The 26,363-nt window shown below is 39.3% G+C and overlaps 2 protein-coding genes across 2 annotated transcripts in view; one reads left to right on the forward strand and one right to left on the reverse strand.

Annotated features, from left to right (window-relative positions):
• LOC143220217 (uncharacterized) overlaps window positions 1-26,363 on the reverse strand; it is a 109,965-nt gene that overhangs the window by 9,355 nt on the left and 74,247 nt on the right. The gene's annotated exons all lie outside the window — the stretch shown is intronic.
• LOC143220220 (uncharacterized) lies at window positions 17,966-20,138 on the forward strand. The gene is made up of 2 exons (XM_076445908.1): window positions 17,966-18,934; window positions 19,325-20,138. Exons 1-2 carry the CDS (start codon window positions 18,431-18,433, stop codon window positions 19,490-19,492), a joined length of 672 nt encoding a protein of 223 aa, XP_076302023.1. The 5' UTR covers window positions 17,966-18,430; the 3' UTR covers window positions 19,493-20,138.

Below are 26,363 nucleotides of genomic sequence, written 5' to 3' on the forward strand. Positions count from 1 at the left end.
TTCTCCAGAAAAAAATACACAAATTTCACTTAGGAGTTTTTGCATTTTGGTTCACAGATGGCGCTGTAAGGAACAAAAATCAAAATGGGTAAAAGATCGTTGAAAATTGGGGATATCTCGAGAAATATAATACAAATCAGATCAGAAAAATAAATGTAGACGTGTTTGATATTTTTAAGAATTGATATTTCTCGAGATATCCACGCTTTTCAAAGGAAAGTTGAAATTTTGCAGTGAAATTGCAAAATTATACAATTTTAAAGTTGCAAAGTAGAAAATATGAAGTTTCAATTTAGGGAAATTCAAGCTTTGAATTATGAGGAACGTGGGAAATTGAGAAATTTTCAAAGTTGCAAAGTAGAATATTGTGAAACTGTGCAATTGTAAAATTCCAAAGCAGCAAATTGTAAAACTATAAAATTCAAAAGTTGCAAAGTTAAAAATGGTAAAACTGTGAAATTCTAAAATTCCAAAGCAGCAAATTGTAAAACTGTAAAATTCTAAAGTTGCAAAGTTAAAAATGGTAAAACTGTGAAATTGCAAAACTGTACAATTTCAAAGTTGCATAGTAGAAAATTGTGAATCTGTGAAATTGTAAAATTCCAAGGCAGCAAATCGTAAAACTGTAAAATTCTAAAGTTGAAAATGGTAAAACTGTAAAATTGTACAATTTCAAAGTTGCAAAGTCGAAAATTTAAAAATTCCAAAGCAGCAAATCGTAAAACTGTAAATTTCTAAAGTTGTAAAGTTGCAAATGGTAAAATTGTGAAATTGCACAATTATACAATTTCAAAGTTGCAAAGTCGAAAATTGTGAAATTGTAAAGCAGCAAATCGTAAAACTGTGAAATTATAAAGGTGCAAAGTTGAAAATGGTAAAACTGTGAATGCAAAATTGTACAATTTCAAAGTTGCAAAGTAGAAAATTGTGAAACTGTGAAATTGTAAAATGTAGCTATGGTGTTATTTAATTGTATTTTAAAAAATATCAAATACGTCTTCTTATATTTTCCTGATCTGATATGTATTTCTCGAGATATCCACAAAATTCAACGATTTTTTACCCATTTTGATTTTTGCCCATTACAGCGCCATCTGTGAACAAAAATGCAAAAACTCCTAGGTGAAATTTGTGTATTTTTTTCTGGAGAATCCAAATCTGCAATGAAAAATGGAGGTTCCCATTTAAGTTTTTTATCTTACCCCACCGCCACCCCCTGGGCGTCGAGTTTGGTATCATTGGATATCCCCCTTTGCGGTGAACAACTTTCATTACCCACTTGTTTTGATCCGATGTATAGTTCTTGAGATATTTCAATGTCTTCAGATAAAATGACCACCCTGTATATGGTCGTGTTTATATTCTGTCAAATTTTTTATTAACATGTCAAGCGCCAAGCCTGTCTTGCATTTCTTTCCATTTAGCCCGCGATAGCCGATTTCATCGGATTTAATAAAACTAATTAAAATATTGTTTGCAACGTACTATTTTTTAAGTACATTCTTGATATTAAATGTTTTCTTTTATCTCGATTGCCAATTTTAAATAGAAATTGCAATTTCGGCGTACAGGTTCGATCCTATGTTACTATTTTCCTAGGCAGTTTTACAAATTAATAAATCGACGTTTCGGTCTAGGTTGTAAGACCATCTTCAAGAATGTAATTGCGTCTGTAAAGATTAATATGAGAATATATATTTCCGTGTTGCAAAGCAAAAAGATAAACAAAAGAGAAAATTACAAAACTGAATGAACCATTTGTTTGCTGGTATAAACTTACTTGTGTCACGTCCGGTGGTCCAGCCATTGACAATAATTGATATAAATAATCACATATACATGTATTTCTTAATTCCGTTCAATATTTTCTCTTATAATGTTGCGTGGGAAATGTTAAAACCGACTAACATAATTATCATACATTATATCATATTCGCGAGCGATAAGTAACAATCTAGAACATAATACGCGAAGCGAACGAAGAAACAAGAGGACCCATAGACGATATTCAGCAGATCTTTGTAAAAAGCAATTCTAAACGAAATTAAATATTAAGAAGACAGAACGCAGTAGAAATGAAATATAAACTGGTGAGAACACTCCGGATGAACGTGCGGAACAGAAGATCCGTCCAGGAGCATGGAAGATGCAAGACTCGAAAATGCAGACGACAAATTCGATAAGATAACTTTCGCGAAGGAAAGACGACCCATTCCCACGGAAATATAGCTTAGTACAAAGGTTTAGAAACTATAAAAGGATGGCTCCTCATCGGGAGCCTCAGTCAGAAATCGAAAGCTTAACAAACAGTTAAAAAAATATAAATCTGAGTAAAGTTAAGTGGACTTCCGGGATTAATCCATCAACCTCATTTAGAAACATAAAGTCATCTGAGTGAAGTTAAGTGACTTTAGCGAGATTAACCCGCTGGAATCTTCACCTCCAACCACCGGGACAAAACAACAACAGCAGCAGCAACAGCAGCAACAGCAGCAACAACAACTACTAAAATAACCAAGCGCAAAGACCAAACGAAAGAAAAAAATCATCTACGGTAAATACAAATCCGCAATTATTGTAAATTTATAACTGAATGTATCTTGAATTTGATTAGTTGAAATATACTCTTGTTGTATTCAATCAAATTTAAATCCAAAATCATTTTGAAAGTCTACACCTAACGTCGATTTCACCAACATTTCAATTAAAATCTTCAATTACCCGAACCGAAGCCGGTGAATGCAGGTAGGTTCGAAACTGCGTTGAATCTCCTTACTATTTCAATTAAAATCTTCTAACTTGCAAATTTAAATAAAAAAAAAAACGTCCACCTTAGGACGTAACATAATTTTGGTGACAGCGGTGGGATAGAGCGCAGGAATTGAAGATTTTATTTTTCCTTTGTCATAAATAAAAACTCAATAATGGCAACCAGTGGTGATGAAATCGTAGTTGACATGCAGACTCAAATATTACAACAAGCTGTAGAAGAATTAAAAAATGCTCAAGAAAATAATAAATTTGTAATGGAGCTTGGTCCTAAACTTAGAGAACTAAACGAACAAATAACACAAATTCAAAATACATTAGGGTTAATAAATAAACCGACAAAGACTGAACCACGGACACCGAAACCTAGACCGATAGATTCCGATCTACCCGATGCGATCAAGCTACCCGATGCGATCAAGCTACCCGATGCGATCAAGCTACCCGATGCGATCAAGCTACTCGAACATTCAGATGTCTCGAGTACTCGCTCGAGCTCGCTCGACTTTCTCCGGCTCGACCCGAACCCGTATATGCGGGAACCCGCGCACTCCTAACCGACGCGCAAGTCGCCCCGCGAGAAGCCTACCAGCGGGGCGGCGAGGAGGAAGAGGCACGGACCTAAGGACTGAGCGTAAAGTAGGTTTATGGATGCGAGGGGGCGTGCCGCGAGCGGGGAGGGATGGGATCCCCAGTTGACCTTGACGACTTTTCGATGGTCACGCCAAAAACGAAAGAGTGGCCGCTAGTAGAACCTAAGTAATAACATTTTCGTCCAGTAAGGGTGCTGGGTACATCTTCTACGGTTGAATGTCGCGGAGCACACAACAGCGCCTCGGCGGTGACAGCAGTCACTGCATTAGTAAATGTTGCCGGTAAGTCAGGCTTCATCAGCAAGCGTGACGTCACTATTCGGCTGACGATGACGTAGTGATGGTGTGCTCGAGGGAGAGCGTGTGTGGCACACACTCGCCGCTCAGGCAGCGTGTACGTGTGCCTAGCCGGATCGCGAGGGTTCGGTAGCTGACAGACCATTTCTCTACATATAATGCACATTTGAAACCCCTACGTAGTCACAATCGCTACATAAAGGATCAATCTAGCGTGCATGGTGTGTAAGATGGCCCACTTTTGCGTTTTCGAAGCGTAATTTTCATTATTCGACAGCAAGATGTCTGCCCGGGAGGCTCTGCAAGCAGGCTTGACTGGTGTTCCTGATCTCTCAACATTTTTCATTTCTCGAGAAATGAGAAATAAGACTATATTTCTCGAGAATTCTGTAGAATTTCTAATAAAATAAAAAGATATTTGAAAACTCATGATATTTGGAATATCTATTTATCGAAATATATTTACCGAAAGCGGAAGAAACATTAACTCAACGTTTATTCCTGTCCAATATGTACATTAGGATGGCCCCTATGCAATACTTGGAGAAAAATTTTTATCAAGACACAATGCACGCAACTATCCAGTACTGTTCCTTTAGGTGAGCAAAAAATTTGTGCAAAGTTTGAGATCGATCGGATAAAAGGATGACGTGGCGCACATAAATTGAAAATTGTGTGAAATTCACCTAAACTGTGGAACATGGCACATTGTTGGATTTATACATTTTTTTTTAATAGGAATATTGAGTAATTATATGACCTCCTTTAAATAAAAATAACGATTACCTTGAAATTTCGCGAAATATGATTTCCAAAAAATTTTTTTTTTTGCCATTATATTTACCTTATTGAGCAGTGCCAACTTCTTTGACATTTTTCGTATAATCACAACAGAAAATTCTTGTACAATAGAACTTTCGTACAATTTAACGCAAACGGGTGGTGGAGGTGTGGGAGGAAGGAGATCGAGGAAGGTGTGGGTAAGTAAAATACAAAAATTCAATACAACATTTACTTTTATTGGCTACAGAAAAATTGTGCAGCGCTCCTCCGCCATATTCTCTCTCTCTCTCTCTCTCTCTCTCTCTCTCTCTCTCTCTCTCTCTCTCTCTCTCTCTCTCTCTCTCTCTCTCTCTCTCTCTCTCTCTCTCTCTCTCTCTCTCTCTCTCTCTCTCTCTCTCTTCCCTTCCTATGTTCAGCCGCATTAGACATTATATATGTAAAAAATTTAGATAAACACTACAAATAAAAATTATTGCGCGCGTAAGGGAACAGCATGGAACGCAAAGGAACGTGTGAGGTTAAGTAAAATACCAAAACTCTCTCTCTCTCTCTATATATATATATATATATATATATATATATATATATATATATATATATATATATATAATGTGTAAACTTTATTTAAAGTAGAAATTATATGGTCGGTTGTGATACTCTCTGTCTCGTCTGTCTCGGCCTCCGCTTCCTCGGCCTCCGCGTCCGCGGGCTTCGGCGGTCGCTGCCGCGCGTTGATGGAGGTGAATGAATCTCCTCTGCGCGTCGACAAATACTTTGTTCTGCAACAAATAAAAAAAAATTAATCATAATAAAAATAACATAGGAGACCTAGTTGGGACCGGAGATTGAAAACTGTTCTGATAAGTACTTATTTATAATTTGAACCATTTTTAAAAAATAAATGCATTTTTATAATATGTCTCTACATGCATTATATTTGAATTATCATCTTGATAACAATTTATTGTTGAAGCAATTGTTTGAATCGACATTATTACGGAAATGATAATGTAAACAATGAATATGGAATAGCTTCACCAAAAAAGTTCAAATCGTACAGTACAATATTTAAAAAGTTTACGTTTTTTTTTTAGGACACTACACTTTGTCCGATACTGGATATATGTGATTCCGGTGAAATGAACTATGTATTATAGTATGTTACTCACCCATAGCAATTCGGAATCTGTCGCGGACGATGAGTATGGCAAAGAGGCGGCGGCTGAATGATCCAAGTGGGACCACTTTCCCATCGATGGGAACCCACACGTTGTCGCGGCTGCTGTCACGTAAGAGGCGGGTGGCGGCACTGCATTGTAACTTCTCGCGGGTGGTGACGGGGTCGCTGTCGGGGCCGCTGGCGGGAATCTCGCCAGAAAGCTTTTAATCGCGGGTGGATACAATATGCTGCTATCGGGGCCGCTGGCGTGGCCGCTGTCGGGGCCGCTGTCGGGGCCGCTGGCGGGGCCGCTGGCGGGAATCTCGCCAGAAAGCTTTTAATCGCGGGTGGATACAAATATGCTGCTGTCGGGGCCGCTGGCGTGGCCGCTGTCGGGGCCGCTGTCGGGGCCGCCGTCACGATTTCGTTGCCCGCTTGGAGGGCCTCTGATTTCCAGGCCCTCTCTTGTGCTGCCTCAAGGGCCGCTATCTGGGCCGCGAGTGATCGGTTTTCCTCTCGTGCTGCCTCCAAGGTCGCCGTCGCTCGTCGGGCGGCGTTCGCTGCCGCTGCCGTGGACACCGATGTGGGTGAAAACAGTGGCGGTGAAGGTAATTGCTGCTGCGTTCTGTACGAGTCCATCTACATCGTGAAAAAAAAACAAATTAATCAAAACACGAACACACACTCAATAAATATTCAAAATATCTGGCCAAGTAGCAATAAAAAAGTACAGTAAAGTTGCGATTTTTGTCAAAGAGCCTGTGTTCTGCACGGACAACTATTTCATACGACATTATTTTTTTATGATCGCGACGAGAGTTCAAAAGAAAGCCAAACGTAGAGAATAACAGCATGACAGTGGAATGCGCGGGCACCCGAAAACTATCGCGCACAGGGTCGTTTACAAATATCGCGACTTTACATTACGAGAAGAAATGAAGAATAAACGAAAACTATCGCGTGCGTGGTCGTTGACAAATATCGCGACTTTACAGTAATGATGAAATAGTGAAAAATAAACGAAAAACTATGGGTCAGATATTCTGGATTGGAATGAAGAGAGGTTTGAACAGTACTTACTTTCTATTCGACTGTCGAGATCAGAATGACGGTCCGACGATGTTGCCACTGCTACGTTCCTCCGTTCCTCATGGTCAGTGGTGGGGGTTGCACAGAGTTGCAGTGGTGGGAGGTGCGGTGTGTGGTGTGTATGGAGTGTAAGTATGACCAATCAGGGCGAAGATGCGCCATGCCGAACGAAAACCTGGTGTTTACGCGGATATAGACTCGCCTTGCGGCGACTCCAACATTTTCCCGCCGCGCCAATAAGAGTACCCCCACCACACACCGCACCACTCACCACTGCAACTCTGTGCAACCCCCACCACTGACCATGAGGAACGGAGGAACGTAGCAGTGGCAACATCGTCGGACCGTCATAATGTAAGCACGCGAGATATGTCGTCTGTAGCACCGCACGAACGGTATTGCGTCGCGGGATAACATGTCCGTGGCCTCGGCACAAGCGACATTGCGTCGCGTGATAACACGTCTCTGATCTGCACAGAGAGTATCGGCGCACAGTGGTCCAAATCGAGAAATTTAGTGACTTTTTGTTATAACTTTTGAACTATAGACAAATGATTATTTTTTTCGTTTGTTAAACAATAATTTTAAATTAATTTTCATTCATATTTTTAACTAAAAAAAAATTGTTTAAATACAATCTTCCAAACCCTTTTTTCTTCCTAAGTGTGTATTTTATATTTATGTTTCACACATACAATGTTTCATGGAATGGGTAAAATGTAAATTTGAGGAATCTGTTCTTAATCAACGTATACAAAAAGTACCAAGAAGCCAAAAACGCCTCATAACTGTGTCAAAAGATATTTTTTATATATAATTTTTATATATAAGATATTTTTTAATATATAATGATTTAGTAACATTTTTGTAGATCTTTTGTTATAAAAATGTGATAACAATAACGGTTTTATAATATAACAATAGTAACATACAACGAATAACATGAAATATAAAAAAAAAACAATATTTGTAACAAAAAAAAACAATTACAAATATCAATTTTATTTAACTGCATATCTTTTGAAGCTATTTAATAATTAATTTTATAGCTTCCGCATCTATTATGTTCTTTCTTCAAGTTTATTCGTGCAGTGGATACATACGGATCAGATGTAAACAGAAGTCTATAAAATAAATCTTGATTCGTAATCAATCTGGAAAATTTTCTTGTATTTTTCAATCTAAATTTTTTAAAATCTTTGTGTCTGCTTTCTAAAGCTTCTTCCGTAAAAAAAGAATCTAAACAAATCTTTCCAATGTCTTACATTAGTTCGTTGCGGAGTTTCGGCGCTGGATCCAAACGTATACGCATAAGATGACATGCCGCGGATCGATTAAACTATAATAACTTTAACGCTGGGATAGCACGGGAAATGATATTGACACGATCTTATAGGGGAACAGATTAAATAGATTTTTGTTTTATAGCAGTTTTTTTAGCTAAGTATAATACAATTCAATATCTTTTATAATAATATCACAATATTTGTTTAAAATAGAAAAATACGTTTCATACATTTCAGAAGGAACGCCCGAAAAGAAATGCGCCGAAACCGGAGAGGTACAAAAATGCCATATCCTCCGACAACGACCGTCCCGTCAAAAAGAGGCAGCGCCTTGTTTCGCTTCCGGAACAAAATGAGAGCGACTACGACGCCATGCGCAGGAGGTTGGAAGCCCAACATAACGAGCCTCCTCTCAACGAAGCAAGAAGCGCTGAACAGTGTCAAAAGTAAGTTGTATACATATTTTTAAATGCAGCAATAATTATAATTGAATTTTGTAGTATACGGTGTAATGTTTGCATTTGTTTTAGCGGCCAATTGGTTTTGGTACTGCACAATCAGGGCCTCATAATGCAAGGCGTGGACAAATTGGTGGACCACACGGCCAAATTGAAGGAGCAGATGGACGACCTTAAGAATCGTAATGCAGAGGACAAACAGGTCCAGGCCCAACTGCTGCGCAACCAGGCCACATTGAGCGACGATCTGGAGTGAGTCATCCTCAGAATTAGTTGAAATTATATGTTTGTCGAAAAGATGTTTCATTTACTAATCCTTCTTTGCTGTTACAATCAACAGGGGGCAACTTCGAGGGCCCATGGCTGTTGAACGAGGGATGCAGGTGGAGCGGCCGCAGTTTCTACCTCTACGCTCCGTAGAAGAGGTAGAGCGCTTTGCGGTAGGTCCTGCAGAGGACTTTAACAGTGTAGTAAGTATATTGGAACAGAGAAATAATAAAAGTACGTATATCAAATTTATCAATATATAAACTAATATTTATTTTTTATTCAGGTTCGGTACTTCGCCAGATGGGGAGGATCGACGTTAAGGGAGGCTGTCAGTACCTGCTTTAAGCAGGCCCTGACCGACTCCACCGCAGCCTCGTACGCGTGGCTGGGCGCTTATGAAACGCGACCGCTGCACAACACGCGGATCATGCGAGCCATCTACGGTAAGCATTGCACATCATCGACATAGTTTAATTTCATTCTCAATTCATTGTTTATCTTGCTTTGAATAAATGTTACAGACGCAACGGCGCGGAGCCGTTCATTCCCCCCGCCAACAGAGAAGGAGTTCGCGACGACGGCGCAACTCGCGCTGAAAGCGGCGAAGCAGCGGAACCGGAAGGCGTCCAGGGCGTCCTTCGCCGCCGCTACCACCATCGCCGCTACCACCATCGCCGCTACCACCACCGTGGGCCCGCCACCGTGAAATGGAGGGGACGTCAGCAGTGTCGTAAGTATATTATAAGAAAAATGTAATAAAAATGAGTATATATAATCCATTAATATGTGAACTAATGATTTTTTTCTCAGGATCGCATATTCCTGAAGGGCAATGAAGCCGGACTATTGCAAAGTGGAATAGGCCTACCGGGGATACCACTAAAAAAAAAACGCATTAACAATAGTACCTCCGTGGTAATGTGGAAATCTATTGAAAGCCGAGGAAAAATGCAATGCTGTCCAGGAAAGGAGAAGGAAGCAACTGGGGAAGAGGAAGATGTCATTGTACACATGTACAAACATATATCGTATATCAATGATTTTTCCTGTATTTTTTATGTATCCTGGTATTCAGGACACACCGTATGTCACCGACCACACGTTTCGGGAAGAAGACGAAATTGCAAGATAAATTAGGGTATAGATTCCTACATAGGAAAGATTTTCACTTTCTGTTTGAATAATAAACAATCATGAATAAAAGATGCATAAAAACTCATAATATTCATTACTACTTGCGCAATTCGTCCATCATCCTTTCACCAACTCTCTTTGCGGCGTAGCAAAATTAATTTAATTAATTCAGAATTGTTACTTTTAACCATAGCTTAACAAATATAAATGTTACGCGTTCCTCCTTATAGATTAAATAAAATTTGATTCGTTTGTCATCAATATTTAAGTTTTTTAAAATAAATGTAGATATTAGGGATGTGCGGGCCGCCCGAATCGTCAGGTAGATCGGGTCGAGGGAAGTCGAGCGCGCTCGATTCGGCTTATGTGTTGACCGTTTTCGATGACATTTCGGGTATTCGGATAGTGTTTTTTCATTTTCTTAGTTTTAAAAATCTTAAGCTTAATAAATATGGATTCGAAAAAATCGTTTGTCCCGCTGTTTCCAAAACCATTGTTTAAACATGTTTAAACAATCATACTGTATTAATATTGGATATCACTGTATTTGAAAAAGTCTACAGAATCTTTTATATGGCGGGGGTAGCGAGCGCACGGTAACCCCAAGGAATCTGGTCAGACCAATTTGGTCTTTAATGTCTTTATGGTTATTACGGCAATTAACTCCTAAGGGTACGGCTGGTGGCACATTGCAGTTCGGCCATGGCACAACAAAAGCCCAAACTTCGTTTTTCAGGACCTTTTGCTCGAAAAAGTATATTAACGGTTTCGGTGTTATTTCAGCCACTTGGCATAGTACCGTCACCGGTATTGTTCGGTATGTATATATATTTTACCGAGATTAAGTCCCTGATTTCACACAGTGAATTAAAGTTTCAAAGCGAAATGTTCAGCTCTGTACGAAGCATTAACGACATTAGATTCGAGACTAAAAGACTTGAATTTTTGGAGATGTTATGACATTTCGACGAACATTGCTCCGGACGGCGCACACGGTTTTCGCCGACATTTCACCGACTCCAGATTTGACCGGCAACAAATTTGATCGAATTGATTCAATCGATTGATGAAGTTAATCGCCATACGGTCTATCCATCTGTCACCAACTCCTCAAATCACTCGCCGATGTCGAGCCGTTCTCGAGCCGCCCGATGTGTAACGGATAGACTTGGGATCTGTATGCATTTATAGCAAAATTGAGCAGATGAAATTGGTAGTTGTTGGAAAATTTTTAAAATTGAAAATGTCAATATATGATTTCTCCTTTATTAAAATCATTAAGGAAAGGGATGACATTCTTTTGAGTTTCTATTTCTTGTAATCAACGCTGACGTTTTTTATTTTGCATAAAGACCCGCTGTCTATCCGTAACACATCGGGCGGGTGGCCCGAACGTGGTCGACCTCGTCGGGCGCGTTCGGACAGAAGCGGACAATAATAACTCGCTCTCTTTTGTGGCAGCTAATTTCCTACATTTGCCACAAGATGGACAGATAGTCAAAGAAAGACCTTTCTCGCTGCTACCTGATCCGTCACCGATCTCTATATATACAGTCTTAAACCACCTTCCGATATCGCAGCGTCTCGGGCAGGGCCCGCCTTACTGATGAGTCCTCTAGCGGTTCAGGACTGGTCGGTCAGAGCTGTGACACACCTTTTTTGGCCATTCCGTCGCGATCCAGGCGGCGACCCTTGCAGCGACCCGTGCAGCTATTGGGTCGCTGCAAGGGTCGCTGCACGGGTCGCCGCAAGTTTCTGTGTTAAAGTCGAATAACTTTCGATAGAAAAGAGATAGAACGATGATTTTTTTTTAAATTAAAGCTCTAACTTTGCAGAATATGCGGAAAGTAGGGAAATGATGGTACGAACGTTTTTTAACCTTGACAAAATTCGTTAAACCTGCACAATTTCAATAAAACTTTTTTGCAACATGCTGTACATCATTTCCCGTACATTCTTCCACGCTTATTTCAAATCTGGTCTCAGAATTTGTCTACCACCTCAGGATTTTCCAAAAAATCGAATTTTTTGTCAACGAAACATCATGAAATCATATTTTCGTTGAAATCCGATTGAGCTACACTTTTTTTTTTGGTGGTTTTATTAGGAAAGGATTGGGCTATTGCAAAATTATTTTTTTAACCTCGACCATCAACTGTATGGAGTCGAAAAATTTAAACTAATTCGTTTTTTACGTCTTTTTCGATGAGCCGTCACACAGTGGTCTGGATTGGAAAATCGTGTGCCTTTCTGCCCAAAAACGAACTTTCTCGTATCGATATCTATAAACATTGCTTCCCAAATGTTCACAGACCTCGGAAATGAAGAAAATAGTACAATTTAATAAATATAATAGTTGCAATAAACATGGAAAATAGGACATTTTAAAAGGAGGATTTTTCACGAGAAAAATTGCTTCTCTGTGATGCGGTGCCCTGACGTTCCTATTTAATATTATCTCTCGCTTTTTTTTTTATATTGAAGAGCAGACTTTTGTGATAAAAATCATATCTTTCTATTATTTATTAACGTAAATACTCTATTTATATAATAATGCTCAATACCGTAAGAAAAATTTGTGAAGTCCTTTCCATTTAAGATGGTATATCTTTAAAGTTTAGCCGAGTTTAGCTTTCTAATTAATTGGAATATTTTTAGTACACTTTCCTTCTAAATAATCATGAAAAAATTAATTCCGCCCCTCTCCGCCCGCTCAAATTATTATTGTTTAAAGCCATTAAAGTTGGTAATAGAATGTTTGCGAGGAATATTGTTGGTACAAATTATTATCAGATGACTTCACATAGCGAAAAATGTAAGATTTTAGTGTTAAATATTGCATCCGAGGTAATTCTTTAGTATTAAAATATAATAGAAGTTTTTCAATTCTGTTTCGTTCTGATATTTCGCTCACCTCTAGTAAAATAAAGATATAAGGTAGTAGGCTCGTTTCGTTTTTTAATCATTATAAATTATTATAAAAAATATCTTTGACACGCTTGTAATGCGTTTTTACCTTTACGGTAATTTTTTTTGTGTATGTTGATTGCAACAAGACTTCTCAAATTTATATTTTACGTATTCCATAAAACGTTACACATGTGTGAAACATAAATATAAAAAATACATATTTAGAAAGTAAAAAATAGTATGTACGATTATATTCCAAAAATTTTTTTTTAAATCAAAAATATCACTGAAAATTTATAAAAAATTATTGTTTAACAAATGCAAAAAATATTTAATTACCTATAGTTAAAAATGACTATTTTTTAAATATTTTTAGTGAAAATTTCATTGCAGTATCTCTACTGGTTCAAAAGTTATAACAAAATGGCACACGATTTTCCAATCCAGACCACTGTGCGTCAGTGATTTAAATTTTGAACAAAATATGTTTATATTCCTTGGAGTTTCCACTGTAAAATGAGCCCTTCAAAAGAAATGGAGATATAAAAATTGGCGTCACAAGGAGCTGGCAACGGACGCTGTATACGACTAAATAACCCCATTTACACCTCGAGAATAATATTAGCAACCAGTCTTGACCAACGATGCCTTTTTAAGTGAAAGGTAACAACCCTGGAACAGACATTTTCTGACGTAAGGATCGACAGCGTCGGTCCTGAAATTACATATTTCATTCACGTAGTGAAAAAACATTTTAGATTTGTCTATGTCCAACAAGTGATCCAATACACTGCCTCGTAAGTACGAGCGATAGCGGAACAGCAGTGGGTTAGGATACGATACCGTTACCGCCCACTACATACTACGCAATTGTAGGGGATGGCGGCAAGACGCCAACACGCATGGATTCGAACTGGTGACATTGTACTTGGTGTAAGCCTGAGAAGAAGGTTCCCAGGCAGGATTACGGTGACGTGTCTAGGTGCGAATGCGCGGACGATTGGATCAGAGTGGAGGAGGCAGGACTCGTTTCACATGCATTTTCGGCTGTATTGAAATACTTATTACAGCGGTCACACATACTACGCAGCGTGCGCCATCGAAGTCAACACATTGAGACTACGGGCGCGCGGCTGGGGTCGGGCTAGGCAGACCCAGGCAGACCCAACCCGGTAGACTCGATTTCTTTCAGTGCCGTTCCCGGGGCTGTTCTCTACAGGGAGATTTATGACAGGTCCTTACTATTGAGCTGGAAGTCGACACTTCCTCGACCAACACGTTTTGACTGTAATTTTCAAATCACTCGACGATGTCGAGCCACTCTCGAGCCGCTTGATATGTCACGAATAGACTGCGGATCTTTATGCATTTATAGCAAACTTGAGTAGATGAAATTGATAGTTGTTGGAAAATTTTTTAAATTGTAGATGTCAATATATGATTTCTCCTCTATTAAAATCATTAAAGGAAGAGATGACATTCAATTTAGTTTCTATTTCCTGTAATCGACGCTGACATTTTTTATTTTGCATAAAGTTCCGCAGTCTATCCGTGACACACTATCAGGTGGCCCGGTGGCCCGAGAGTGGCTCGACTTCGTCGAGCGCGTTCAGACGTCAGACAGAAGCGGACAAGTTCGTGCGAACGCAGAATTGAATCTCGAGTAGCGCGAAAACTCGCTCGCCCGAACTTGTCCGATTCTTTCCGAACCCGCCCGACGAGATCGAGACACTCCCGGCCAGCTCGAAACCCCTTGGCAGCCCGATGCACTCGGGTAGCTTGAAACGCGCTCGAGCCGAAAATTATAAATTTCAACACTCTACACCTACCGAACCTTAAAAGTAACTGGTAAATGTTTCTTTGTATGAAAGTGATGAGATTGATTTTATTTAGACTTTATGCAGCTTTCCTTGTAATATGTTATAATGTATTGGCTCGTTCGGAAAGTCATTTCGTTTTCTCCTTTGCTGAAGAAACAATTCAATTCAATTTGATTTCTATTTCTTGCAATCGATATAGTAAATTTTTATTTTGCAGAAAGATCCGCAGTCTATCCGTGACACACCATCGGGTGGCCCGGTGGCCCGAGAGTGGCTCGACTTCGTCGAGCGCTTTCAGACGTCAGACAGAAGCGGACAAGTTCGTGCGAACGCAGAATTGAATCTCGAGTAGCGCGAAAACTCGTTCACCCGAACTTGTCCGATTCTTTCCGAACCCGCCCGACGAGATCGAGACACTCCCGGGCAGCTCGAAACCCCTTGGCAGCCCGATGCACTCGGGTAGCTTGAAACGCGCTCGAGCCGAAAATTATAAATTTCAACACTCTACACCTACCGAACCTTAAAAGTAACTGGTAAATGTTTCTTTGTATGAAAGTGATGAGATTGATTTTATTTAGACTTTATGCAGCTCTCCTTGTAATATGTTAATGTATTAGCTCGTTCGGAAAGTCATTTCGTTTTCTCCTTTGCTGAAGAAATAACATTCAATTTGATTTCTATTTCTTGCAATCGATGTAGTCAATTTCTACTTTGCAGAAAGATTCGCAGTCTAGTAATGACAAACGGAAGCATTGCCATCCCTACACGATAAACGAAATTACTTTCCGAACGACCTGATAGTATGTAGTATGTAATTTAAATAAAAATATTAATTTTGTCAGTAAAAAGAAAGACTGCTGCTGCTACACATTTGTATAATAGACATTTACGTTAGCGACATCTACCAGCTACCACATAGCACGTCCTACATTAATGCGACCTGGCGCGACCGTGTTGCCCTCTTACGGCGAGGCAAAATCGAGCCCCGTTCTCCGTGCAGTGGCGCGGCAGCAGGGATCCAAAACGCGACATAGCTGCGGCGCAGTACAGCTGCAGAACGGAGCAGTTGGTTGTCTGGGATAAAATAGACGATAACTTGTTTAATATTGTACTATACGATGCGAACTTTTTTGGGAAGTTAGAGCAATTAGTTTACTACAGCAATTGATCGGAATTGTAGAAAAAATACTTTGTATTATCGAGAAATCCGAATCCCGCACCCTTGCAATCCTGGAAAACGGAGTCTACCACATTAAAATTTACTATCCGAAGGTTTCGGTGGATATTCTTTTAGTTATATGAATATTAAATATTTAAGACGCTACTGCCGAAAATATATTTAAATGCGTCATGAATAGTTTGGAGAAGTTACATTTGTCTGTTAATAACATAATTGGGATAGGAGTAGACAATGCCAATGTAATGGTAGGGCGTTTCAATTCTGTAACGACTAAATTTCAGAATAGGAATAGGGAAATTATAAAATTTCCATGTTTGTGCCACAGTATCCATTTAGTTGCAAGACATGCAACGAAATGGATACCCGAATCGGTAGAAAGACTGTTGCAAGACATATATAAACACTTCTCGAATAGTTCCAAAAGGGCAGCCATATTAGGCGATATACAGGCATTGATGCGGGTAGAAAAACAGAAGATTCTACGCCCATCAAAAACTAGGTGGCTAGCTCAAGCTGCATGCGTCGCGAGAGTACTAAGCCAATGGAATCCATTGTTCAGTGCATTCGCAGAGGAAGTTGTAAGTGGCAGTGAGGGTTCTTTGGATGGAAACCAGATTTATTCTCAACTTACAGATGATTTCACAAAGCCATATTTGGAATTTTTAAATTATATATTACATAAATTTCACAGATTTAATATTTACTTTTAGTCTAATGAAGTTTTAATACACAGAATTAGCGAGGAATGCAAATCATTTATAGGAATACTAGCGTACGGGTTCGTTAAACCGGAGTTTTCGGTGGATAATAATGTAGACAAATTAAATGTAGAAGATACAACGATATTATTGCCGTTAAATGAAATTTATATTGGGGCAGCAGCAACCAATTTGATAGATGATTTAAGAGAAAGTCAGCCCGAGGAAGTCACACAATTCTATACAAATATTCAACAATTTTATAAAACTGCGTACAAAGAGTCCATCAAAAGACTTCCGGTTAACGACAAGTTTGTAAATGCATTGAATTTTTTAGATCCAAACGTAGCATTAGATCACAGTAAACACGTAGGTCAAATCGATATCATTGCAGAACATTTTCCATCCAAAGTGACAGCTGAAATAGCAATTGACCAATGGTTCACATTGTCTGCGGGTTCAACATATGAACAAAAAGAACAGTTTAAAAAATTAGATGTTATAGCATTTTGGAGCACCGTAAGAAATTTAAAAGATTGTTCAGGTGAATTAATGTATGGCGAACTTGCAAAACTAGCATTTATATGCCTATCACTACCGCATTCCAATGCAGATGTGGAAAGGTATTTTTCAATAATCACGGACATGAAAAATTTAAAAAGAAATTGCTTAGGTACGCAGATGCTTTCCGCTATAACTAGAATTAAATTATATTTAAAGTCAAAGAACGTTGATGCATGCAGCTACAATGTACCGGACAATGTGTTGAAATATTTTAATTCTGACATGTACCACAGCAAAGAAGTACCTTCCGAATTAGATGGGATCTTGCTCCCTGACGAAACCGAAAATAGCAGCAGTGAGAGTGATACATGTTGAATATTAGTTTGATTATTACGTGTGTGTGTGTGTGTATGTGTATATTTATATCATATTGTATTTTATTGTATACTATTATGTACAAGTACGTCTACACTTGAATACCTAACGCGCTCAACCAACCGAGCTGGTGTATATTATTATGTATAATATATTTATTATATTCAGTATTCAATTCTACAATTCGTTTCGCCTTCCCAATAATCCCAATACCAAACTTTCGAATATATGCATTGAAAAAGGTAGTTTCAAAATCCACAGTGTGAAAATTCATACTTCATACTTCGCTTCACGACTGAAACTCCCACAATTCATTTTATTTATAATAAAGAATGTTTACAATGTCTATTTAGATCGATTCATATTATTAATTTCATTAAGTACGTATATGTACATGAGTTCGATACGATACGCGGCAATAACCTAAAACCTGCGAAATGTCATATCATCTCATCTGTCATCGTTGCGTGTGTGTGCGTCCCCGTCCCCATCGCGCACGCGCAACGTGTCCCCCATTTGCCCCTACTCAATCCCCGTCGCGCACGCGCAACGTGTCACTTACTCTGGTGGTCGTCGGAGAGGGGGTACCTAAAATCGGCGTGATTCCCCTCATCTGGCAGCACTGGGTCGGACCGTCATTCTGATCTCGACAGTCGAATAGAAAGTAAGTACTGTTCAAACCTCTCTTCATTCCAATCCAGAATATCTGACCCATAGTTTTTCGTTTATTTTTCACTATTTCATCATTACTGTAAAGTCGCGATATTTGTCAACGACCACGCACGCGATAGTTTTCGTTTATTCTTCATTTCTTCTCGTAATGTAAAGTCGCGATATTTGTAAACGACCCTGTGCGCGATAGTTTTCGGGTGCCCGCGCATTCCACTGTCATGCTGTTATTCTCTACGTTTGGCTTTCTTTTGAACTCTCGTCGCGATCATAAAAAAATAATGTCGTATGAAATAGTTGTCCGTGCAGAACACAGGCTCTTTGACAAAAATCGCAACTTTACTGTACTTTTTTATTGCTACTTGGCCAGATATTTTGAATATTTATTGAGTGTGTGTTCGTGTTTTGAATAATTTGTTTTTTTTTCACGATGTAGATGGACTCGTACAGAACGCAGCAGCAATTACCTTCACCGCCACTGTTTTCACCCACATCGGTGTCCACGGCAGCGGCAGCGAACGCCGCCCGACGAGCGACGGCGACCTTGGAGGCAGCACGAGAGGAAAACCGATCACTCGCGGCCCAGATAGCGGCCCTTGAGGCAGCACAAGAGAGGGCCTGGAAATCAGAGGCCCTCCAAGCGGGCAACGAAATCGTGACGGCGGCCCCGACAGCGGCCACGCCAGCGGCCCCGACAGCAGCATATTTGTATCCACCCGCGATTAAAAGCTTTCTGGCGAGATTCCCGCCAGCGGCCCCGACAGCGGCCCCGTCACCACCCGCGAGAAGTTACAATGCAGTGCCGCCACCCGCCTCTTACGTGACAGCAGCCGCGACAACGTGTGGGTTCCCATCGATGGGAAAGTGGTCCCACTTGGATCATTCAGCCGCCGCCTCTTTGCCATACTCATCGTCCGCGACAGAGGCCGAATTGCTATGGGTGAGTAACATACTATAATACATAGTTCATTTCACCGGAATCACATATATCCAGTATCGGACAAAGTGTAGTGTCCTAAAAAAAAAACGTAAACTTTTTAAATATTGTACTGTACGATTTGAACTTTTTTGGTGAAGCTATTCCATATTCATTGTTTACATTATCATTTCCGTAATAATGTCGATTCAAACAATTGCTTCAACAATAAATTGTTATCAAGATGATAATTCAAATATAATGCATGTAGAGACATATTATAAAAATGCATTTATTTTTTAAAAATGGTTCAAATTATAAATAAGTACTTATCAGAACAGTTTTCAATCTCCGGTCCCAACTAGGTCTCCTATGTTATTTTTATTATGATTAATTTTTTTTTATTTGTTGCAGAACAAAGTATTTGTCGACGCACAGAGGAGATTCATTCACCTCCATCAACGCGCGGCAGTGACCGCCGAAGCCCGCGGACGCGGAGGCCGAGGAAGCGGAGGCCGAGACAGACGAGACAGACGAGACAGAGAGTATCACAACCGACCATATAATTTCTACTTTAAATAAAGTTTACACATTATATCTCCTGGATTACACATCTCCTGGATTCTTGGGTTCCATCTGTTTATTTTGTCATTAATACAAAACCGTGGAGAAGAATACAAAATTACGAATGGTGGAGGCACTTACCAATGAAGTCGACGAATCTGATAACATTGAAACCGACGAATCATGTAAGAAATATGAATTAACTCGTGAAGACTTAAAAAACTATGCTGGTAAAGGAATTGAACATTTTATTTCCCACAAAACACTACTATTTTTTGAAAGATTTTCAATTCCTATAGAATTTTTTAAAAAAGATCCCGATTCATGGGAAGATGACGAGGATTTCAAATTTGGACTAAACATTGTACAAAACTTAAAAGTTGTTAATGACACTGCTGAGCGCGGTATTAAGCTTATTCAAGACTATAATCAGTTATTATCAAAAAATGAAGGAGGAGAAACAATATATTTTACAAATTATTTCCGAAAATAGGAAACAATATCCAGATGTATCAAAAAAGTCATTACGAGATAAATAAATTATTTTATGTATAATGTACTGTATTATATGTATAATGTATATTTATAAAAATATAAAAAAATTTCTTAGACAAAAGTTGTATTGTTTATTAAATTAAATATAATGCAAAGAAAAAAATTTTGTTTTAAACACAAATTAAGGTTTGAAAAATGTATATTTGCGACCTGCTAATTACAATCACTGCTATTGCTTTCGCTAGGATTCTATTCTACCTAAAGGTAGACTATACTGCAATAACGAAATAAATTTATTCGTGACAAATCGATCCATTCGAAACAAATGGCATATAATTATGCGTTTGAGTTACTTCTCTTGCGTATTACATTTATTCATGGTCGGACGGTTACCTCTTAACGATCGCGACATCTATTAATTGTGCTATTCACCATACACAAATACAAGTTGTTTAGCCTGTACATCCCTCTCCCGTAGGGGGCATTCGCGATTACGTGTACGCGTCTCGCATGTGTGTGTATGCCGTGCCGCGGAACTACGCGTCTATCCATCTGTCCGGTCTTCTTGTTCAGCACGTGAAGGTGTCCACACGTTCGGTGAGTAACACGCAATACATACTTTTATTCTTTAAAATTACCTTATTCGGTGACCATTCCTTTCTAAACTGTAGATCATTGAAAAGCTCTGCATTTTTAGATTAATTTGATATTAAATACTCGTGCTCTTAAAGAATATATACATATACAGGGTGTCCCAAAATTCGTGAAAATCCCGAAAGGGGGTGGTTCCTGAGACCATTCTAAGAGACATTTTCCTTTGCACCAAAGTCAACTGCGGCTTTGTTTAGGAGTTATTAACGAAAAACACAGACCAATCAGAGCGCGCCCTGGGCCGCAGCGCCGTCACGATGCGACAGAGCCGGAACTAGGGCGTGGAGAAGGTGGCACCTGCCACGGGCGCAACAGTCGTAGGGGCGCAACGGGCGCAACGCACGCAGGTCTCGTGGGGGCGCTATGCCAAATTTTTTATTTACATGCAGCGCAAAGGCGCGAATTTTTATCGAGTCCCGAGCGTCCGAGATTCCGAGGCCACACGAGGCGTTCGAGACGAGCCGCAACGCCCGCGCGCCGAACCCGCCTCCCGTCCTGACGACCAAGCCCAAGAAAGTCATAGCGCTGCGCGCTGGTCAGTCTTCGGTTGGTCGTTCGGCGGGAAAACGCGAACGAGTGCGTAATGACGCAAGAAAGAAAACAAAAGATGATTTGCACGATACCCACGGATGAAAACGCGAACAAGCGCGTAACGGCGCGAGAAAGAAAACAAAAGATGATTTGCACGATACCGCAGTCGCCACGCATCGGCGACGCAGGAAAGAAGAAAGTTTCAAGTGAGTATATTATCTGGTTCGAGCAAAATTGTTCAAAGTTATTCACGCTGAAACCATACAACATTCCTTCGTATATGTATATGTATTTGTTTATAGGGATGCCACCAAAGAAGAAATCAGGTGCTCAGTTTAAACAGATCCGCGAGGAGAAAAAGGCTGCAGCTCTAAAAAACACCGGTAATATAGAGCAATTCTTTCCAAGAGAACTACCATCGACATCGGAAAACACAAATAACGAACTAAATACAGAACTCAATCAACCTGAACATATTGCACAAAACGTAGAATCCAACAGCTCAAACGGAATACCTACTGAGAATAATTCCGCAAATCAACAAAGATTAGAACATGATTGCGCAGTAGAAAATTCGATTGACGTTGATTTCAATAATCCTAAATCGTGGACAGTTAATAAGGACACTATCAAACTGTATATTGAACACGGTCCTATTAATGGCGACGATATCGTCATGTATCCGTTAACTAACAATAGACGTTTTGAGAAAAAGTGGTTCACGAGAACAATGACAAATGGAGAACAAGTACACAGGAACTGGTTGATCTACTGTAAACAGCTTGACTCTCTGTTTTGTTTCCCGTGCACACTGTTCAACGACGACAGAAGCAGCATTTGGTTGAACGGTTTTAATGACTGGCAACATCTTAACCCCTATTTACCAAGACATGAAAGCTCTATATCTCATAGAGCAAATTATATAAAACTGAAGAAGTTTGAGAAGAAGTTGAAATGTGGTGGCTTCGTAGATGACCATTTACTCGAACAACTCGAAAAAGAAAAGGGAAAGTGGAGACATGTATTGAAAGTAATACTCGATGCAATTTTGCACTGCGTCAAAAACAATGAAGCCCTTAGAGGGACATCTGAAATCATTGGGCGACCAGACTGTGGAAAATTTCTGAACACGATCGAATTGATTAGCCATTACGACAGTACTATCAAAAAACATATTGACAGTCACAATAAAGGTGCAATTTCTTATTTTTCACCAAAAATACGAAACGAATTGATTGATTTGGCTGCCAAACAAGTTCAATCGCACATAATTCAAAACATAAAGAAAGGTAAATATTTTTCAATCCTCTTCGATTGTACGACCGACATATCTCATAAAGAACAGATGGTTCAAATAATTCGGTACGTTCACATTGATTCAAATAAGAAATGTAAAATTGAAGAAAGCTTCATCACTTTCATTAACACTGAAGCAAAAACCGGAGAAGGTCTTTCGAGAGAAATTATTGACAAACTAGCAGAAGATGGCTTGGAAATTGCAAATGTACGAGGTCAGTCTTACGATAACGGAGCTAATATGGCGGGCAAGTATAAAGGTGTGCAGGCACGAATATTAGCCTTGAATGAGAATGCACGATTCATACCATGCACTGCCCATAGCTTGAATTTGATCGGTGTTAATGCTGCGAATATAGTACCACAAATGCAAACTTTTTTTGGTATTATCCAACAAACTTATAATTTTTTTGTTGGCTCAGCTGCTCGCTGGAAATTACTGCAAACCGAACTAAAAACCACGTTAAAGGGGTCTTGTGACACGCGATGGTCGTCAAAAGCAAATGCCGTGCATGCAATGAACTGCCAACTGCCGGCAATCGTGAACATGCTTAAAAAGATGACAGAGTCTGATCAGAATACAGGGGACACAATAGTACAAGCTAAGTCTATTTTAAAATCGATACAAACCTTTGAGTTTATAGGTCGACTAAAGTTTTGGGATTCGCTCCTGTCAAAAATCAACCGAATCAACCTAGCATTGCAAGACAAAAACCTCGATATTGCTCGAGCCACAGGAATGATTAAAGGTTTGCTGTCACAATTGACAATATACAGAGAAACTTTCTTCCCAACAATTTTACAATCATCTGCTGTGACAGCTGAAGAATTAGAAGTAACACAAGACTTTCAAGACACTCGAAAACGGAAAAAGAAGATGATGGCAGGAGAAAAGGCGAAAGATGAATCTCAACATATAAGTGCCCAAACTCAATTTAAAGTAGAACTGATACAAGTTATTGACTCGATGATTACCCAAATTAATACCCGATTCGTCGCTCTGAATGAAGTTGCCGATGATTTCGCATTTCTGAGCGGCCAAGCGATTCTTGACACCGATGTTACTCTGCTCACCAAAATGGCAGCCGATCTTGCTCTCAAATATCCAAATGACCTGGATCCGTATGAATTTTCATTAGAAATTGAGAGTTTCAAATTCCAAGCCACGACATTAATGAACGACCTCAAGGACAAGGGTATGAACCATTTCCAAGTATTGGAGAAAATATACGAATTATCGCTTGAAAATGTATATCCTAATATAATCACAGCTTTGAGAATATTCTTATGCATGCCTGTAACGACGGCTACATGCGAACGTTCCTTCAGCAAGCTGAAGCTTATTAAATCATATCTGCGCTCCTCTTTGGCTCAAGAACATTTGGCGAATATGTCTATTTTGTCAATTGAGAAAGAAATAGCAACCCGCCTCAATTACGATGAAATAATCAACCTATTTGCGGAAGCGAAGTCTAGAAAAGTTTTGATATGAATAATTTATTACAAAAAATGTTGTAAAAAATTTTATACGTATGTTTCATTCATTTTTAATAATTATACGATATGGAAAAATATTTGAGTTCAATATATTTTCCCATTATACTACATAGATGGTAGGGGCGCATGCCAGATTGTTGCCACAGGCGCCAAAGCGGCTAGTTCCGGCTCTGCGATGCGATGTCACGGCGTACCGCGACACTCGCTTGCCGGCGCGGCTTGGCGCGCCGGGCCAGGGCGCGCTCTGATTGGTCCGTGTTTTTCGTTAATAACTCCTAAACAAAGCCGCAGTTGACTTTGGTGCAGAGGAAAATGTCTCTTAGAATGGTCTCAGGAACCACCCCCTTTCGGGATTTTCACGAATTTTGGGACACCCTGTATATGACTTATTTGTTCGCGAAAACGTGTAGGTTATACAGCTACATATTTTGAACAACATCTCCACGTGCGAGGGGATCTCTCTTTAATTGCCGGTTCCAATTTCGTATTTTCTAAATATATAAATATATCAATTGTATATTAATACATTAATATTTATTCGGCCGAACTTCTAAAGCCCCTGCTCTCCCTTCTTTCGAAGCAGGACATGCGTCATTCTATATTCGTTTCGACATTTACATATATATATATTCTCTAAGCACGAGTATTTAATATCAAATTAATCTAAAATTTCAGAGCTTTACAATGATCTACAGTTTAGAAAGAACAAACTATTCATTTCCGCCAAAAGTTAAAATTACATTTCGCGTTCAGCATGTTGAAACGAATAGAATGACGCATGTCCTGTTTCGAACGGTTAGTTGGCGGGAGGGGGGGGGTCGACGTATTGCCATTAAGTGAAATGAGTGTGAGGTAAATATTTACAAAAGGGGACCCAGCTCCGATGATCTTTACCTTGAAATATGTTGTCGAGCACAACATTCCGGATAACGTTTTTCTATACATATACACTATACTATGCTATATGCTTATATTAGGTTGGGGAAAAAAAAATCCGTTAGGGGGAGAAAGGAATTCGTTATCTCGAGCGGAGAAATGATGGATTTCTATTTCCCCAACCTAATACTTTTATATGAAATAATATAATAAATAGGATGATTTATTATTTACTGTTTACACTACTATTTTATTTGCAGCAAAACCAAGCTGATTGGATTTGAGTAAACCAGTCCATCCTGAATACGCCACCGAGGAAGCTAGACTACGGATGTTGGAAACATTAAGTAAGTTTAATAAAGACTCATGTATCTTCAATATATACAGCGGCTCACGAAAGTATTCGAACGCCCTTTAAAACAGTATAACTTTTTTATAATTGTAACAAACGACCTGATTTTCTGTAATTAATTAGAAGTGCTGGTTTATGAAATGATATGCACAACAGATTTTCGGAAAAATTATAATTTACAAAGTTACATGCAAAAATAAAAAAGGCATTTTTAAAACTTTTTTATCAGGGCCCTTAAAGAAAATTTAAAATATGAGTTTTGTAGATCTATGTTACCTTATACACGTGCTGAAAATTTCGTCAAAATCGATTAACATATAAACGAGCTACAAGCGATTAAAAACGTTGGAAATCGTAGTTGTACACGATTTTTGATCAGATTCTGCTTAAAATCCACAAAATCGTACATCTTTCGATGCGTGTCGTTTTTTCCTGCGTCAACCAATTTAGATGAAAATTTCAGCACGTGTATAACTAACATAGATCTACAAAACCCATATTTTAAATTTTCTTTAAGGGCCCTGATAAAAAAGTTTTAAAAATGCCTTTTTTATTTTTGCATGTAACTTTGTAAATTATAATTTTTCCGAAAATCTGTTGTGCATATCATTTCATAAACCAGTGCTTCTAATTAATTACAGAAAATCAGGTCGTTTGTTACAATTATAAAAAAGTTATACTGTTTTAAAGGGCGTTCGAATACTTTCGTGAGCCACTGTATATGTATGTATTGTGGGAACGTATAAGAATTAGATGTTAGATACGTTGGCGTTGATGCCGATCGATCGTCGGCGACCAGCTGAGTCGATTTGACGATTGTCGTCTGTTCATCTCGCTGGTCGTTGTTATGAGCCGACGATCAATTTTTTTATTACGGTGTTTCATTGCCGATGCGCCAGCCCGAGCGTTAATTCTCAATCATCTAGGGCACAATTCACACCTACCTTGTTCCAAGTGTCACACACACACGTGTGTGGCACACGGGAACAACGTCGTATGGTTTTTCATCAAATTAATAATCTCGCCCGAACCGAAACGAAGTGAAACGGTTTCTGGACGTAGATCAGTTTCATTCAATTAAGGTCTCCCAAACAGAGTAGAGATACGCTCATTCGTGTGAAGCGCGTTCGATCGAACAGGCACTCACACGGGCAGAGTAGAGATACGTTCGTGTGTAGCGCGTGCGCAGCA

The sequence above is a fragment of the Lasioglossum baleicum genome, unplaced genomic scaffold, assembly GCF_051020765.1.
Source record: "Lasioglossum baleicum unplaced genomic scaffold, iyLasBale1 scaffold0383, whole genome shotgun sequence".
Classification (NCBI taxonomy): Eukaryota; Metazoa; Arthropoda; class Insecta; order Hymenoptera; family Halictidae; genus Lasioglossum; species Lasioglossum baleicum.

Bases quoted from the DNA above. Each gene is read 5' to 3' on its own strand.
- LOC143220220 (XM_076445908.1), top strand. From the start codon at position 18,431: ATGGACTCGTACAGAACGCAGCAGCAATTACCTTCACCGCCACTGTTT. The intron at 18,935-19,324 runs GTGAGTAACATA...TATTTGTTGCAG, and splicing joins CAGAGGCCGAATTGCTATGG to AACAAAGTATTTGTCGACGC.